The sequence below is a fragment of the Mesoplodon mirus genome, assembly GCF_964341445.2.
Source record: "Mesoplodon mirus genome assembly, chromosome: 8".
NCBI classification, from domain to species: domain Eukaryota; kingdom Metazoa; phylum Chordata; class Mammalia; order Artiodactyla; family Ziphiidae; genus Mesoplodon; species Mesoplodon mirus.
In genome coordinates this window covers 114,143,849-114,160,647 of record NC_138984.1, presented here as the reverse complement: position 1 = coordinate 114,160,647, position 16,799 = coordinate 114,143,849, and the positions used below count along the sequence as shown (strand labels likewise).

The following is a 16,799-nucleotide window of genomic DNA, read 5'->3' as shown; positions in this document are numbered from 1 at the left end:
CTGGGTTAATTATTCTCTGCTACAGAGGCAGGACCTTCCTAATACTAAATGCCCTTGAATTACGTGTTTTTACATGCTGTCTGTGGAGGGGGCGCTGTGGCCCAGTGTGAGTGCCACTGGTTCTTTCCCAGCCTCAGGGAGTTTCCTTACACACGTTCCCTGATCAGTGCTCTCCTGCATACTTGAGGAGGGCCTCTGCAGACCTGTAGGATCCTCTGCTTGCAGGGCTGCTCTCTTCTGCCTGGTGGCCTGTGCTGTGAACTCTGGCTGCCTTGGTCTCCCTGCGCTGTCAGCCAAGGGAGGCCTCTGTGCTCTGCCGCACTGGACCCTCTCTGCACCCCGGCCCGGGGACTCCCTCAGGTCAAGCACAGGGCTCCTCATTTGTTTTCCAAAGCTCAGGATCACTGCCTTCTGTTCTTTGAGGTCTTACGTCTTGAAAATTGTTTGTTTTCCCCTTAGGTTATTTCAGTTGGGAAGCTAAATTCAGTTCCTTTTACTCCATCTTGGATGGAAGAAAATCTGCCCAGAGGGTTTTGACAGATGAATAAACTACTTGGGATCCAAACTATTAAATGAATTATTTTTCCAGCAGAGATTTTTGTTAGTATTCAAAATTCTTTTCCCGATAAACGTCTTGGTTTAATTAAGTTTTCTGTTACTTTTATAGCTTGCCTCTGAAGATTGATTTGCTAGATAGTCCAGACTTACTGGAAACAACCATTGATGATGTAGTTGGGGCACCTGACACCATGGCCATGTCCCAAGCCCCAGGTGAAGTGAGCACAGCCACCAGGCAGGCTGGATTAGAGGGGCTGCAAGGTGAGTGAGGAGTGACTAAACGTCCTGTGTAACATCACTGGCATTGCCCTAGTCTGCCCGCCTTTGAAATGAGCTTTTTAAGGCAGTTCCTCTAAGAATATTTTATGCAGTGTTGGATTTGAAATGTTACTGTGGAGTAGTTATGCCTTTTTGGCTTAAGGGTCCATTGGAATATTTAAGATCACATAATTGAGACCATTAAACATTTGTATCATGTATAAGTTCTTAAACATGTTGAATTTTCAAATTTGCTTTTTACTTTGTTTCTTGAGTGAAAACTAAGAGTAAAGAGTTTCCTTAGAGATCTAGGGCACAGGATTGAATGAATGTTTGGACATCCCATCAGTTCACAGATAGTATTTTGTTATTAATGAGGGCTGTTGATGCCCAGACCCACAAAAATAAATAATCCAGAAAGAATGCCGCTTTCCTTAACTTTTTAAGAGGTTCCAAGGAAACAGTAAATTGCACATTGAAAACTTCTGTATACTTGTGAGTTTGATTTGATATTAAAGCATAAACTGTCTTTAAACAGGAGCTTTCTGTTGAATCTCAGTGTGTGTTCATTTAAAAGCAGCTTATGTTTATGTGGCTCTTGCCAATTTTAATTTCTGTTGCTAACATTAAGACACTCTCTTTAAACAACTTATTGGAAATTGCCAGTGAGTATGCTGTTGTGTCTGAGGAGTGTAGAATACCGCAGGAGTATTTAGTAATTTAGAAAGAAGCATTAATGAAAAGCTGCACAGTGCTTCTGCTTCATAGAACATGCTGAAGTACTGCTGGTAACTGGCATTAAAAATTTGTTCTGGGGCTTCCCTGGTGACGCAGTGGTTAAGAATCCACCTGCCAGTGCAGGAGGCACGGGTTCCAGGAAGATCCCACATGCCGTGGAGCCACTAAGCCCGTGCGCCACAACTACTGAGCCTGCGCTCTAGAGCCCGCGAGCCACAACTACTGAGCCCACACGCCACAACCACTGAAGCCCACATGCCTGGAGCCGGTGCTCCGGAACAAGAGAAGCCACCGCAGTGGGAAGCCCGCGCACCACAACGAAGAGTAGCCCCCGCACGCAGAAACAAAGACCCCGTGCAGCCAAAAATAAATAAATAAGTAAATTTATTTTAAAAAAGAATCGCCTGGAGAATTTTTAAAACTACCGGTGCTAGAAAACTACATTCAGAAATCTGATATCTATGTATGACTGATTCACTTTGTTATAAAGCAGAAACTAATAAAAAAAAAGAAATCTGATATCATTGTTCTAGGGTCAGCTCCGGGAATCAGTATTTCTTAAAAATTCCACATCTTATTCTAATGTGCAGCCAAGGGAAAGATGTACAGAATTAACTGATGGACACTTTTGGAAGATCCCTTTGACCAAGAGCAAATGATTTCATAGTTTTTCCCTCCTTTCTTCTACCTGATTATATAGAAATTATTAGGCATTCAACAGCTTCTTTGTCAAGTGAACAATGTAAAAATTCAAACTCCCACCAGATTGGTCCCTGCAAAATAAGATTAACACAAGTAACAGTTGTTAAATAGAACTCATTTAAAGCTACATTGTCTTCAATGTATCATCTTTCAGTGGTTGGAGGATTTTACCTACAGTGTGTTCTGCACGTAATGAAGGTAAAATGCTTGTCCTTCATCACACCTGACGTCACCAATATGTAACATGTTGAGTCAGTGAGTGAATAAATGTGTGTCCTTCATCAGCTGGCTCCACGTAAGTTTAGTTGTAGGCTGTGTGTAGTCAGGGCCAAGGAGAGGAAACGGCCAAGTGCTGAGGTTTGCAGGGGGACCTTGGGTTGTGCCTAGGCAGGGAGGCCGTGTCACGGTGCTCTGTGCCTTGTCCTCCACTCTCATGGCTGTGAGCTTTCTTAGCCACACATGCCCTGGGGAGTCCACATCCAGCAGAGCAGGTACAGGGTGATGTTCCTGTTTAGGTTAGCTCTTCATCAAATTAATGGAGAGTTTCTTGGTGATAGAAAGAATATCTGTTGCGTAGTGATCTAGGTTATTACCTGTAATTGATGGTAATTGGTGTTGAGGGGTGTGGAGAAAGCCTAAGTCTTCACCCTTACATGGCTGTGACAGCCCGGCAGACTAAGCGGCTGTTTCCCCCCTTTTTTTTCAGCATTAAAAGATGCCTCAGAGAAGCTCAAACACCTTGAAATGGAAAGCGGTCCTTTGCCAGCCAGTCATCCCAACAGGGACGTTAACATCAGCAACCAGGTATTCGGAGTCCTCCTTTGTTTGCCTGTCGCACAGCTCCAGACCTCTGAGAAATTGTTTCCATCGAAAACCATTACTTTTTCTTTTCTTTCACTGGGAAATCTGTCTGTTTTGAACGCTTATAAACCTGTTTGACCATTTAAAAAGGTGAAATTTGTGGATGTGCAGGAGGAAACGTGGGCATCAACGTTAACACCTATAAGGTCATCTCAAGTTTTTGTTTGTTTGTTTTTTGGGTTTTTTTTTTTTGCGGTACGCTGTCTTCTCACTGTTGTGGCCTCTCCCGTCGCGGAGCACAGGCTCCGGACGCGCAAGCTCAGCAGCCATGGCTCACGGGCCCAGCCGCTCCGCGGCATATGGTATCTTCCCGGACCGGGGCACGAACCCGTGTCCCCTGCATCGGCAGGCAGACTCTCAACCACTGCGCCACCAGGGAAGCCCTCAAGTTTTTTTTTAAACACAGTCAAAAGTGACATGGTTATTAAACTTTTATTTTTATTCAGCCCAGCCATCCCTGTTGAATGAATTTTGTTTTGGTTTGGTTTTAAAGAGGGAAGGGGAACATCTGACTTGCAGCTCTTTCATCCCTGGACCACTAGCTGGAGTTCTTCAGAGACCAGGACGGAGCACAGAGTGATGTTCTTCTTTCTTACACAGCCATCGTGAAGATTGTCCTTTTGAATCCAAGTCTTTTTTTTTTTTTTTTCCCTTCTATTATGTTTTTTCTTAGAAATGTCTTTTAGAAGCTGATTCAATTTCAGAAAGTCTTTCCTTGTTTTGCCCCCTCAGGATTTTTTGATTCTATGGTCTGTTTCCTTCACGTTGTCATGTTTTCCTGCCGTCTCTGTAAGGTAGGGGGATGCGGGGTCAGAGACAGAAGGGTTAATTGAAAGCTTTAGATGGTTGACAATTAATTTGACAGAAATTTAGTGGAGGCCTGGAGTGATCCTAAAGAAGAAAGAAGCCGGGTAAACCCTGGCTGGGTTCTGAGGGTGGGGAGCAGAAGGGTGATTGTTACACTGGGAATTCATGGAGTAGCTGCTTGATTCTTTTGCAAAATTCCCTGCACACTTTGCTATAATGTAACTGAGCCTCTCAACCAGAGGATCTATTAAATTCGTTTGGAAGCCTTGGCAAAATGAGTACAAGTGTGGGTTTAAGATAGGACAGGGAGTAAGAGAGTGGGTTAGGTGAAGGATGGTATGCCATCAAGGAGTATTTTAGGGCTCACATAGCTAGGAAAATAATAGCTAATACTTAGTGAGGGCTTACTCAATGCCAGGCAGGAATAACAGGGAAGAATTCAGTACTGTACTAATAAATAAGGGATATCAGACTAGTTAATAACTCTTCAGCTAGTGCTGTGTACAAGTTTGTCAACTGAAAAAAAAAGCACAACCTAAAAGTTGAGAGATATGTGTTATTTGGTGGACTTTCTTAGTACTTTGAGCCTGGGACACAGCATCTGAGATAGCTCTGAGGGATGGCTCCAAAGAGGCGGGGGAGCATCTATAGGAGTTTTTGCAACAAAGACCAGGTAGTGGGAACATCAAAAGATGACTGTTAATAAAAGAAAACCAGGCATCTCACGTTAAGGAATTTAGTGCTTTTCTCTATATGGGAAGATGCAAGAGTCTGGGCTCGCTGAAATCATTCCTTTGATAGGCACCTCAGCTGTCTGGGGCCACGATCCTGTGCTTTTCCATCCTGAGTCCCCTTAGGGTGCACCGTGTTGGGGGAGGGGGCTGCAGTGGCTGTGCTAGATGAACTTGACAGCGGGCAGCCCATTTGTTTCAGTCCTGAGTTCCCTCAGGGCTCACTGTCAGGCGGCTATCGCGTGCTGGCTTGATGGCTGCAGCGTCCTTTGCTGATACGGCAGCAACATTTTAGTCCTCCAGTTGATTCATGTTTTATTTATATGACACACGTTTAATCCACTCTGATTTCTCTACCTCTGCCATCAACAGTTAATGTTTGCTTAAGGAATGCAGATTAATCTTAATATCAGCTTTGCTGAGTAAAGTAATTTTAGAATGAAAAGCCTATCGTAAATAAAATATATTGTTCTGAAACAAAGTGTCAGTTGTCGGATGATTAGCTCTAAGACTTGGGTAACTGAGAAGCTCTAAGCCAGCCGCAGAACCGTGGGCTCGGACTAGCGCTGCTGACAGCAGGGTGGACTGCAAGCTGGTGCCTTGAGAACCCGCTTTAGAGGGCTCTCCTCCCCGTCGGGCCTGCGTCACCCGGGATTGATGAGGTCTCCTGAGAACCCGTACGCTGTTGATTCAGTCCTACAAACCTGTTGGTTGTTTACTTTTTGTAAGATATAAAATAATAAGTATTGTGGGGAATCCACAGAAGAATGACAAAATCTTGGCCCTCTGGAAACTTGGACCTGTCTCGCCCATAGAAATATCGCACATCTCCTGTGCTAACGGAATTTTCCGTTGGTAACAGCTGGGAAGTTCAGTTTGAAAAACAAAAGTCAGGATCCACGAAGACTTTGACAGGCTGGAAGGATGGTCTGGATTTAAGAATATATACTATGACAAGTCTGACACAAATGTAGGATTAGGCTCGGGAGGTAGAATGTAACAAGCACGTGTGAAAAATGTTTGAGAATCTGTAAACGGAGTATGAAGTGTGGCTGCTGAAACGTCTCTGTTGTATTAACTGAAAGGGCTTGAAAGGGGGGATCCAACCACAGTATGAAAAAGTGAGAGAGAAAAATAGCTTAGGCAAACGAAAGGGGTTTGAGAAAGGAGTATGGTGAGGGGTCTTGAGACACAGTTACAGCGGAGGATCAGTAACTCAGGATTCTCTGAAGAGCTGTGTATGATGTGACACAGGAAGTAAAGTAACTTGTTTTTCGTAGCCTCAGAGAAGAGTTAGGGTCAGTGAGAAGGATGGAGTTGCGCAGATTTCACCCCGGTGTAGGAAGACACGGCCTAAGGGATCTGCAAATTGAACAGGATGCCTGAGGAAGCAGCAACTTCCCCAGCGTGGGAAGGTCCTCAGGCTAAGACTAACTTGATCAGCTCTTTGGATGTTTTGGTGGTGGCCTGAGGTGAGCATTCTTTCCTGGGGATGCTGACACTGATGACTCCCAGTGTCCTTGTGGGGATTCTCCCCTTCCTCGGGGCCTCCTCGTGTTGGAAATGTGTTCACAGTGTCTGCCTGACCTTGTGTTGGAAGTCCTTTAGGGCTTATGCTGTGTCAAGATGTGTCGATTTTTGAGTTACCTTCTTCTTCTTAATTACTTGAGACAATTCCAGAATTTTCTTTATCTTCAAATTTCATTTCAAGAATCATTTTTTTCTTGTTCCTTGATCAGAAAATTTAACGAAATGCTTAAAGTAACAAAACCTAACCTGCGTTTGTTAGGGGGTTCGGTGCATAGTGAAGGCGTGGTCTTTAAAAGACGCTCATCTTTTTAGGGAAAGCATTAAAACTCGGGCACGATGACTGTTCTCTTGACCACAGGTTGGCAGCCTGTTTCATTAAAAGGTCAGTAAATAGTTTAGTCTGGGCCGCCGTACAGTCTCTGTCATTGTCCTCGACTCTGCCACCGTGGCAGGAGAGCAGCCACTGGGCCCGGGTGTGGCCGTGCTCCCATCAGGTTTACTTACTACAGCAGGTGTGGGCCAGGTTTGGCCTGCAGGTTGTCCTTCTCTTGTTGTTGGGAATGTAATCTAGCAGCAGGTTGCTACCACACAAGATTTGGAATTATCTTTGTCGTTTTTACGCTTTTGATTTTCTTTGTATCCAAACCTTAATAGGGTATAACCAGAAAGTATAGCAAAACCCAAAACCTGCACTCTGAATAAAACAAAGCAAAAAGATGAACTTATTGCAAGGATTTTGACCTGCAAGCCTGGAAACACAAGACTATGGGAGCAGTAAGTTCCAAGTTGCTGACAGATGAATAGGGGTTTTATGGGAGAAATGCAGAAGTTTTTTGTGTTTTTCAGCTGCTTGGTTGCCTAGTGGTCGTCTTTCTTATTTGGATCAGAGTAGCTGAGTTAGGGGAACAGGAAGCACAGAGCTGGCTTGGACGGACTTGGTGTGTGGGGCTTGGCTGGGGTCTTCTGCTGACCTCTGAGGAAGAGCTGTACGTTCTGCAAGGTTAGGTTAAGTGACCTTTGTGTGCCCATGTTGACCGTCTCCATGTTGTCCCTGACACAAGTGATTCCAAAAGTTTTATTGATAGTTTGGTTCTGTAAGTGTTTACTTTCTTTCCCTCTGCCCTCAATTTGGACACAGAAGGTGTGGTGATGGGTGTGACTTCCCTTTGGGGAAGTCTTCAGACAGCTGTGCAAAGGTCACCCTTGTCCAGGGATCTGTGAGCTGTTGTGTATTATGTAAGTAGTAAATAGAAATGATACTTTTACAAACGCAAAGGCAAATATTTCCTATTTGGCAGTAATTGCTGTAGGGGAGAAAAATAATTTCCCCCTCTACCATTATCAGTTCTTGGCTGAGACCTCTGTTTCAAAAGACAGATTAACAAGAGAAAAACAGAAGTTTATTGATATGTGTATCTCAGGTATAGATGGGAAATACCAGGGATGAATGAATAACTCTCAGAGGTGGCTTGGAATTGCAGCTAAATATCATCTTGAGCTAAAGTCAGAAGAAAGAAAGGTGTAGTTGGTGGAGAGTACCAGGAAAGGCGGGGTAAACAGCGGTGAGGCTTGTTATGCAGCTCGAAGTCCTTGCTTTTCATGATAAGGGTTTGGGTTGTTTGCAGGGCCTAACATTTGTCCTTCCTGGTAGAGAGGGAAGGAGGGACTCCTCTGTAAATTTCTGTTCTGCCTTCAGGCAAACAGGGTAAGGACAGGGCGTTTCTTCTACCTGCTTCTGCTCAGTTGCCTTCAGCTCAAAATGATGTGCCCCAAACTGGCATATTTGGGGATGGCGTATTCTGCTACCTCGACATTTTCAGCTTAGACAATAGTTACTAATATTATACTAATACTGTTGGTACAGGTTTTTTATTTTTATTTTTTTATTTTTAAAAAGTTTTAATTTTAATTTTTTGGCCACACTGTGCAGCATGTGGGATCTTAGTTCCTCAACCAAGGGATCGAACCCACGCCCCCTGCAGTGGAAGCGCAGTCTTAACCACTGGACCACCAGGGAAGTCCCAGGTGCCGGTTTTTTAAAGAGTAATTTTTAAGTCTGGAAATCGGGCTGTTAAGCTGTTGGTATCTTAGCATTTTTTAGTTTATATGGTAAGCTGGCTCTAAAAGTTCCCATCTCTTTTATCATGATCTCAGGGACTCTTCTGGCTTCATTTAGATACATTCACCAGTTGAAGGGGAAGAAAGTTTATAAAGTAGTTAAAACTTTTGTGTATATTTAGGTAAAATACAAGGCAAATTGTATGTATTCTTCTAAAGCAAGATTCTTGCAAATCATGGATCTACCGATGAATAATTATGAGGAGTGCCTTAAACCCTATGAAATTGAATACATGTTCTTGTCTTTGATTCACTTATACGTTTTTCTGGAAAGCGGGTCCAAATTTTATTAAATTCTCGAAAAGAGTGAACCATACCAACCTTAAAATAACTCTTTGCATCTCTCCAAGGTTAGAACTAAAAAGAACTTCACTTTAGTTAAAAGGCTTATATAATTTTTTTCAATTAAACAGTTTCAGTTTTTCTGAGCCATTAAAAGAAGGAACTCTCAGAATTAAGACTTCTCTTCTAGCCAGGATTGTTTCAAGAGTGGTTTTGAGTTTAGATCTGATGGCATTCCGGTTGAGAACTTCAAACACAGGGTGGTCCTGCTGAGTTTATGATTAATCTCTCCATCCAGAAACTTCATTCCCTTTCTTGTCCTGCCCCTGTTCCCCTCAGGATTGAGGAGGATCAAAGAAAAGGGGGGACTGAAACCGAGCAGGACCCCGTGGGGCCCTCCCGGGAACAAAAAGCCTCTCCGTGTCCCCTGTTTCTTGATTGTAGGAAACAGGCTGTAGCCTCCTGGGCCTTCCCCGAGTTCCAGAGCGCCGACTCCAGCAGTTAACGATTAGGACAGGAGAGTCACAGGGCTGCTCGCTCCTCCTGAAGGGGTGTGGATAGCCGTCTGCTGCGTACCTCTGCGCTGTTCTGCAGGAGCTGAGCCCCCCACCCTCTGCGGGATGGTGATGACATGCTGACCGCAAGCGTGCCGACCTGAGACTGGTTGGAACCAGAAGGTTGAGGTTCCCGAGTCATCACCCTTTTTACCGCCAGCCAATCAGAAGAAGGTCCACGGGATGATCACGCATCCTGGACCCTCTCCCCTAACAATGTCTTTAAAGACCCTTGCTTGGAAGCCGTCGGGGAGTTCAGGTCTTTTGCACAGGGTCTGCCTGTTCTCCTTGCTTGGCACCCTACTTTGCTGCAAACACCCCCTGTCAGAGTTTGGCCTTCTGTGCTGCGAGCACACGACCCCTCGCTTGGTAACAAGCTGAAGCAGACTTCAGATGACTTGAACCCGACTTAAGCTCCTAACTAAGCTGACGCTGATGGCAGCAAGGACAGCTCTGCAGGAGAGTTGGAGCGTCCAGTCACGTTAGCACAGGTCTGATTGGCGGTGTTTAGGAATCCGGGTGTCTTTTCGGTTCTTTCGGTCTTCTGTCTGCACATTTTGGCCCTCCAAGGCAGACGTAGCAGCAGCATAGTAACACAATATACAGATTTGAAAAAGCAGGACATTATCCAACCTCCGGTATCCCAGTACCAAGAGGTAACTGTGGTTGACACTTTACACCAACCCTTGAAATGTGATATATATGTATTTTTTAATAAAAATGCAATAACACTGTTTTATAACTAATCCATTATAGCTCTCTTTATTTCAATAACATATTACCGATAATAGTTGAATGGCACGCATGTATCATCACTGCATTTACTCAGTCTCCTATTAGTCACTTAGATTGTTGCTCATTTTCACCGTCATAATCAGTGCTCTGATAGTCTAATAAGTAAGTATCTGCCATCATCTCTGATTATTTTACTGGGAAGTAGAAGTGTTAGGTTTGGGACTTCCCTGGTGGTCCAGTGGTTAGGACTCTGCACTTTCACTGCCTGGGCTAGGTTCAGTCCCTGGTCTGGGAACTAAGATCCCACAAGCCGCATGGTATGGCACAGTGTTAGGTCAAATTTCAGGAATAATTTTAAAGCCTTTGGTACTTTTGCAAAATTGCCTTCCAGAAAGATGGTAACAGTCACGTGTACTTTTACCTGTGATACGTGTGTTGAATTCTTGTTTTTGTTTTGAATATAGGCAGGAAAATAAATACCTGCCTAGCTCAGAGGCGGGTTGCTCTGAGAATCCTGTGACGTGCAAATATAAATGATGAGCAAATCATCTCAAGTCTGCAACGTCATTGTCTCTGAAAAGAAAATGTCAAAGCATTTGAACTAGCCATGATATTTTTCCAGCTTTACTGAGGTATAATTGACAAATAAAATTTAAATATCTTTAAAGTGGACACCTTGATAATTTGGTGTAAGTATACATTGTGAAGTGATTCCTACAGTCCAATCAGTTGACATATCTGTCACCTCACGTAAGTTACCTTTTTGTTTCGTTTTGTCTTTTTGGTGAGAGCACTTGAGATCTACTCTCAGCAAATTTCAGCTGTAGAAAACGGTATAATTAACGGTAGTCACCATGCTGTACGTTGGGTCCTCGGGACTTACTCGTCTGATAAGTTGTACCAGCCTCCCTCTGCTGTCCCACCCCCTAGTCCCTGGCCACCGTTCTGCTCTCTGTTTCTGATTTGGAATCGTTTTTAGGTCCCACATCTGAGCAGTGCTGTGCAGTACTTGTTGTTCTCTGTCTGGCTTGGTTCATGTAGCACGAGGCCTCCAGCTTCATCTGTGTTGTGGAAAATGGCGGGATTTCCTTCTTTTTAAAGGCTGAACAGCATTTCCGTGTGTGTGTGTGTGTGTGTGTGTGTTTTACATCCTCTTCATCATCTGTTGAAGGGCCCTTCGGGTGTTTCCATGTCATGGCTGCAGTGCACATCGGGGTGCAGATCTATTTGGGATAGTGATTTGTTTCCTTTGGATGTATGCCCAGAGGTGGGATTGCTGGATCATCTGGTATGAACTAGGCATGATTGAAAAGGGATATCAGGTCTTCTTTCACTTGCTGGGAACCATTCTCAAGACTAGGAAGTTAGGGCTTCCCTGGTGGCGCAGTGGCTGAGAGTCTGCCTGCCAATGCAGGGGACACGGGTTCGTGCCCCGGTCCAGGAAGATCCCACATGCCGCGGAGCGGCTGGGCCCGTGAGCCATGGCCGCCGAGCCTGCGCGTCCGGAGCCTGTGCTCCGCAACGGGAGAGGCCACAACAGTGAGAGACCCGCGAACCGCAAAAAAAAAAAAAAAAAAAAAAAGACTAGGAAGTTACAGTCTAGTGCAAAGTAGTGATTCTCAAACGTTTATAGGTATCAGAATCACACAGGGAAGCTTGTTAAACATTCACATTTTGGGATCCCACCCAGAGGCAGATGTGTGGAGATCAGGCTTAGAAAAAACAGATTAGAATAAGCACATTGGTTAAATATTTTCAAACCTGAAAGATCGGTGCGGTATGTAATCCCATACGTGGCAGCTAGCCTGTTTTATAGAACAAAAGCTGTATCTGAGACGAAGAAAGTATCTAGAGTGAGTTTGTTATTTAGCCCAGTGTTAAATGGTAACCATAGTAATGATAATGGTAGTTGTTATTATTGATTGTCATTCAAGTCAGGTAAAATATCAGTTGTAGTGCAGACAATTTAAACGTATTAATTTGCTTTCTCCCATTTCTTTTCATAATAGTTAATTTATATTGTTTCAATTATGATCTTCATTCAGTGGACTTGGGCTTTATTTTATCATTTTCGTTAAGTCTTTACCTGATAGTGACCTCTTTCTGGCCGTGTAACATAATCTCAAACACAGTCATCTACCTGGTGACAGTTCCAGAACCACAGGGTTTAGCCTGCTTAGGGCCCGACCTAAAATCCAATTGAAATTAGTTACAGCAAAAGGCACACGTTCTGTGGTTTATTTCAGGCATTTGTCCAGGGTGGTATTGTTAGTTATTCAGTTGCTTAAAGACAGAAAATTGGGCTAGATGATTTCCAGGGGTCCCTGCCAAGTCATAGTTCTTGTTTGTGATTACTGCGCCTTAGTTTGAAACCCCATGTAAGAGTCGACTCTTCTGGAGTAGGATATGACTGCCTGAGACACGTGATTCCCTGATTGTCTGAATATGAAATTTCATCAGTCCTTTTCTGTCTCCATTTAGTTATATGCTCTCAGAGTTGCTTACAGTATATTTTTAATATCTAGGAGGAAGTGGTGAAGTTAACGGAGAAATGTCTGAATAATGCCATTGACAGCCCAGCACTGAATGCCAGGAGAGTTCCCCCTGACTTGAAGAGTAACATTTTGAAGGCTCAAGCAGAAGCAGTGCAGAAGGTAAGCTGCCTTTACTAGCGTCCTGGTGAAGTGGAAGGAGACCCTGTAGAACAAAGAAAGTACACGAACGGGAGACATGAGTGACTTGGCCGGTGATTAGAGAGAGAGTAGTACCAGGAAGCACACTCAAGATGGCAGTGCCGGAGCTTCCCTGGCAGTCCAGTGGTTAGGACTCTGCACTTCCACCACAGAGGGCGCGGGTTCCATCCCTGGTCAGGGAACTGAGATCCCGCAGGCCGCGTGGTGCGGCCAAAAAAAGGAAAAAAAAAAAAAAAGGATGGCAAATGCCTTCCCAACTCCAAATTCTACTCAGGCAAGATTAAGAGGGGGGAGTCACAGGATAAACAGAGTCAAGATGCTGCTCTACAGTGTAAGAAGTTAAAAAAAAAAGTCAAATTCCTGTAGACGTGAGTCCCTAACCTTTGTCACTTTTATAGCTGGAAACTCTATAGTGATTTTTAGGTTCCTGTCAATATTAAGTCTATGACTTTAAGTCTTTCTTTATCAATTCGTTGTTCCCCACCACCCATCTACCCCCAATTCAGCAAAATTGTGATGTTATTAGCAACAGAGTGATGGTTATAAGGCGAAGAGTTGGCTGTGTCGTCTCATGACGGGTGCAGTGGGTAGGGACCAGCCCCCATGAAGTTGATGGCGTCCATGCTCTCAAAATCAGCTTTTCCTTGGCCCTCCCCAGCTTTCAGATTATCCTCTGCACTGAAACAGGACAGAAGCCTGTCTCACCAAGTCCTGTTGTCAACTAGGATTTCAAAATAATCCTGTTGTTGAGAAGGGGCTCTTTATTGTGTTCCCAGGCACAAGCCTTGAAGAGAACTGAGAGGACTTGAGGCATATCGTTCATGCATTTTATGTACCTTCTCACCCCAGTGTAAACATAAAACATCATACTTATATATAAAAACAAATATAAAATATGGCAGTACAGGCTCTGGAATCAGCCAACTGAAGTTTGAATCCTGTTTCTAATCTACTAGTAGCTAGTCACCGATTAGCTTTGTGACTTGGCAAGTTAGTTACTTTCCCTGAGCCTCAGTTTCATTATGTTTAAAAAGGGGTAATGGTCATACCTTCCCTCAGGTGGGCTATAAGGATGAAATAAACTGGTAAAGGCTACAGAATGGCTTCTGGCACAGAATCAGTGTTTAGTAAGTGTTGATCCTGATGTTGACACATGCCTATTGTAGCAGCGGTGGTGGTGACAGGTTTTCGTCACCTTGCGTTTCAGCTGTACTTTGGGTCTGTTTTGACTGGAATAGCCCTAAATGAAAGATTCTGTTTTATAGTTAAAATCATCCCACAAAGAAAAATTCAGGGCCAGATGCCTTCGTCGTTAAGGTCTACCGAACATCTAAGGAAGAAGTAATGACAGTTCTACATAAGCTCTTTCAGGAATTAGAAGAGCAGGGAGCACTTCCCCACTTGTTTTATGAGACTGGTCTTAGCCTAACACCAAAGGCAGAGAAGGAGAGTACAAGAAAAGCAGCTACAGGCCAGGACTGTTCTTGAACATGGACTCAAAAGTCCTTAACGAAGTAGAAGCAAATCATACTGAACAGCTTATAAACAGGATAGTACACCATGGCCAAGTAGGGTTTATCTCAGGAAAAAAGTTGGTTTATCGTTCAAAAACCAGTATGGTACAACATATTAAAAAATAAGGAAAGTTGTCTCAATTTATTTGGAGAAAGCATTTCACATTATTTAACACTTGTTCATGATAAAAGTTCACAGCAAACTAGGAATAGAATGGAACTTCAGCCTGATAAAGGGTATCTATGAAAAAAGTCTACAGCTAACATTGTAATTCATAGCTAAAGTTAACAGCTGACATGCCCGTGTGGACAGTGATGGACTGCCTGCAATGCACGCAGCTGGTAAGAACATAAAATGTTCCAAGTACTTTATAAAAGAGTTGGTAAGGGCTTCCCTGGTGGTGCAGTGGTTGAGAATCTGCCTGCCAATGCAGGGGACATGGGTTCGATCCCTGGTCCCGGAAGTTCCCACATGTGGTGGAGCTACTAAGCCTGTGTGCCACAACTACTGAAGCCCGTGTGCCACAACTACTGAGCCCGTGCACCTAGAGCCCGTGCTTCGCAACAGCGGAAGCCCACGCAGCGCAACAAAGAGCAGCCCTGGCTCTACACAACTAGAGAAAGCCTGCACGCAGCAACAAAGACCCAACGCAGCCAAAAATTAATTAATTAATTTTTAAAAAAGAGTTGGTAAAATATTAAATGTACACTTAGCATATGACCCAGCAGCCCCACTCTTAGGTATTTACTCAAGGGAAATAAAAACGTAGGTTCACACAGGTATTAGTACATGAATGTTCCTGGCACCTTTCTTTGTAATAGATAGAAACTAGAAATGATCCAAATGTCCATCAACAAGTAAACAGAAAAACAAACTGGGTCGTATCCATACAGTGGAAAGCTACTCAGCACGCAAAAAAAGGAATGCTTAGTGACACATGCAACACCGTGGGTGAACCTCAAAAATATCTTGTTACTCTAAAGAGGGAGCCACGAAAGGATGTTACGATTCCATTTCTATGAAACTATGGAAAGCCCAGATCACTGCTGGCCACGTGTGTGGGTTTTTGATGGGCTTGCATCGGAAGCCTCAAGGGGACGTTTGGGGCAGTCCAAGTGTTGCATGTGTTGAGTGTAGTGTTGATTATGTACCAAACCGTGCATTTAAAATGTGTGCATTTCACTGTATGTAAATGATACCTCAATAACTGACCGCTTTAGAATTCTCCTCTGAAATGTTCCTTGTACTCAGGGAAAAACAAAAAGCCAGATACGCAGCTTAACATCTGTTTCTTCTTTTTATCATGTAAATTTGAAAAATTCTGGCATTGAATCTTTTTGGATTCTGTGTACACGGACTAACATACCATTGTGTCTTAAATAATTTAGAGCTGTCTAGTAAAGCGTATGGATTCATAGACCAACATATTGGAGTGGAAACTGGGAGTATGAATTGGGGTGTGGGATAGGATTGTGCTGGGTACAGTACTGATACTTCCATAGATAAGGTATGGTTACCTCTTTCTGGAACTGAAGCAAACAGATTATTTCTATTTTTACGGGAAAGGAATGTAAATGTATTACTTTATTATCCACGAGAGAGATTTAATTTTTAAAATTAATTTTTACTGGAGTATAGTTGATTTACAGTGTTGTGTTAGTTTCTGCTGTACAGCAGAGTGAATCAGTTAATAATATATCCACTCTCTTCTAGGTTCTGTTCCCATATAGGTTACCACAGTGTATGGCGGAGATTTAATTTTCCTGCTTTCCTTTTCGTAGGTGACAACAGAAGATAGCGTATTCAGTCATGAAAGTGCCAGCGTTCAGGATGCTGCCGCCAGCAGGTACTGAGTTAAATCGATGTTCTTTTCCTCTGAACTGTCTTTGGGGGGTGTTTGTTCTTCCTCTTTCCCACTCTGTGGTCACATGGTTTCAGGATATCTCTTTGAAAGGTAGCCTGAAATCACTCTTCTATCCACTACATAGCTTCTTAGGACCTCATTTTAGATCATTTGAAGATACTCCTAATTAATCGTTTCACTCTGATTCTTCTTCAGCTGATTCAAACTGTAGAGCAAAAACAGCCTTTGAAGATATTTTCAATCTCGTAAGATACCTGGTGAAGAACGTGTACTGTCTCTCTTAGGTGTGGTCGTTGCCTTAGTGCCGTGCTGTTGGCAGGGGGGGATTGCTCTTATAAACTGTCGCACTGTGGGCTCTCACGTGACGCAAGCCGATTTCTTCGCTGTTCCCTCTGAGTTCCTTCTGCCTGTCTTTTCTTGTTGAGTGTTATGCCGTGTCTCTGTCTTACTAGACATCCATCCCCTGCTCTGTTGCAGTTTGTTTCGTTCGTCCCTGCGTATCCGGTGTTCTGCGCTCAGTTGGTGCTAAGCATTGTTGAGTGAACGTGTTTCTTTTCCCGTTACTCAGAACGTAGGCAGTGAAGAGTTTTCTGATTAGTGACATTCAGTTCCAGGTGCTGGAGTCAACACAGCACTTGAGCACATGCTTCGTGTAAAGGACTTTACAGTTAGTACTCAGCAAACCTACTACTGGGTGATCGGGGTACAACTGGAATTACAACTTAACCTTTTCTAAGAAATCAGTTTGCCCACAACATGTTTAATGCTATTGTTTTTATTGGAGCCTTTTACAGTAACCTCATCACAAACTTTTTTGCCAAGAGGAGGATGATGGGGATGTGACTACCCAGTT

The 16,799-nt window shown here is 43.6% G+C and overlaps 1 protein-coding gene across 2 annotated transcripts in view; it reads left to right on the top strand.

The window, feature by feature from the left end:
* EPB41L5 (erythrocyte membrane protein band 4.1 like 5) overlaps positions 1 to 16,799 on the top strand; it is a 146,623-nt gene that overhangs the window by 109,522 nt on the left and 20,302 nt on the right. For both annotated transcript variants that reach the window (XM_082630346.1, XM_082630345.1), the window contains exons 17-20: positions 668 to 819; positions 2,963 to 3,060; positions 12,400 to 12,528; positions 15,864 to 15,928. In XM_082630346.1, coding sequence (XP_082486472.1) covers positions 668 to 819; positions 2,963 to 3,060; positions 12,400 to 12,528; positions 15,864 to 15,928 — 444 coding nt within the window. The remainder of the gene's footprint in view (positions 1 to 667; positions 820 to 2,962; positions 3,061 to 12,399; positions 12,529 to 15,863; positions 15,929 to 16,799) is intronic.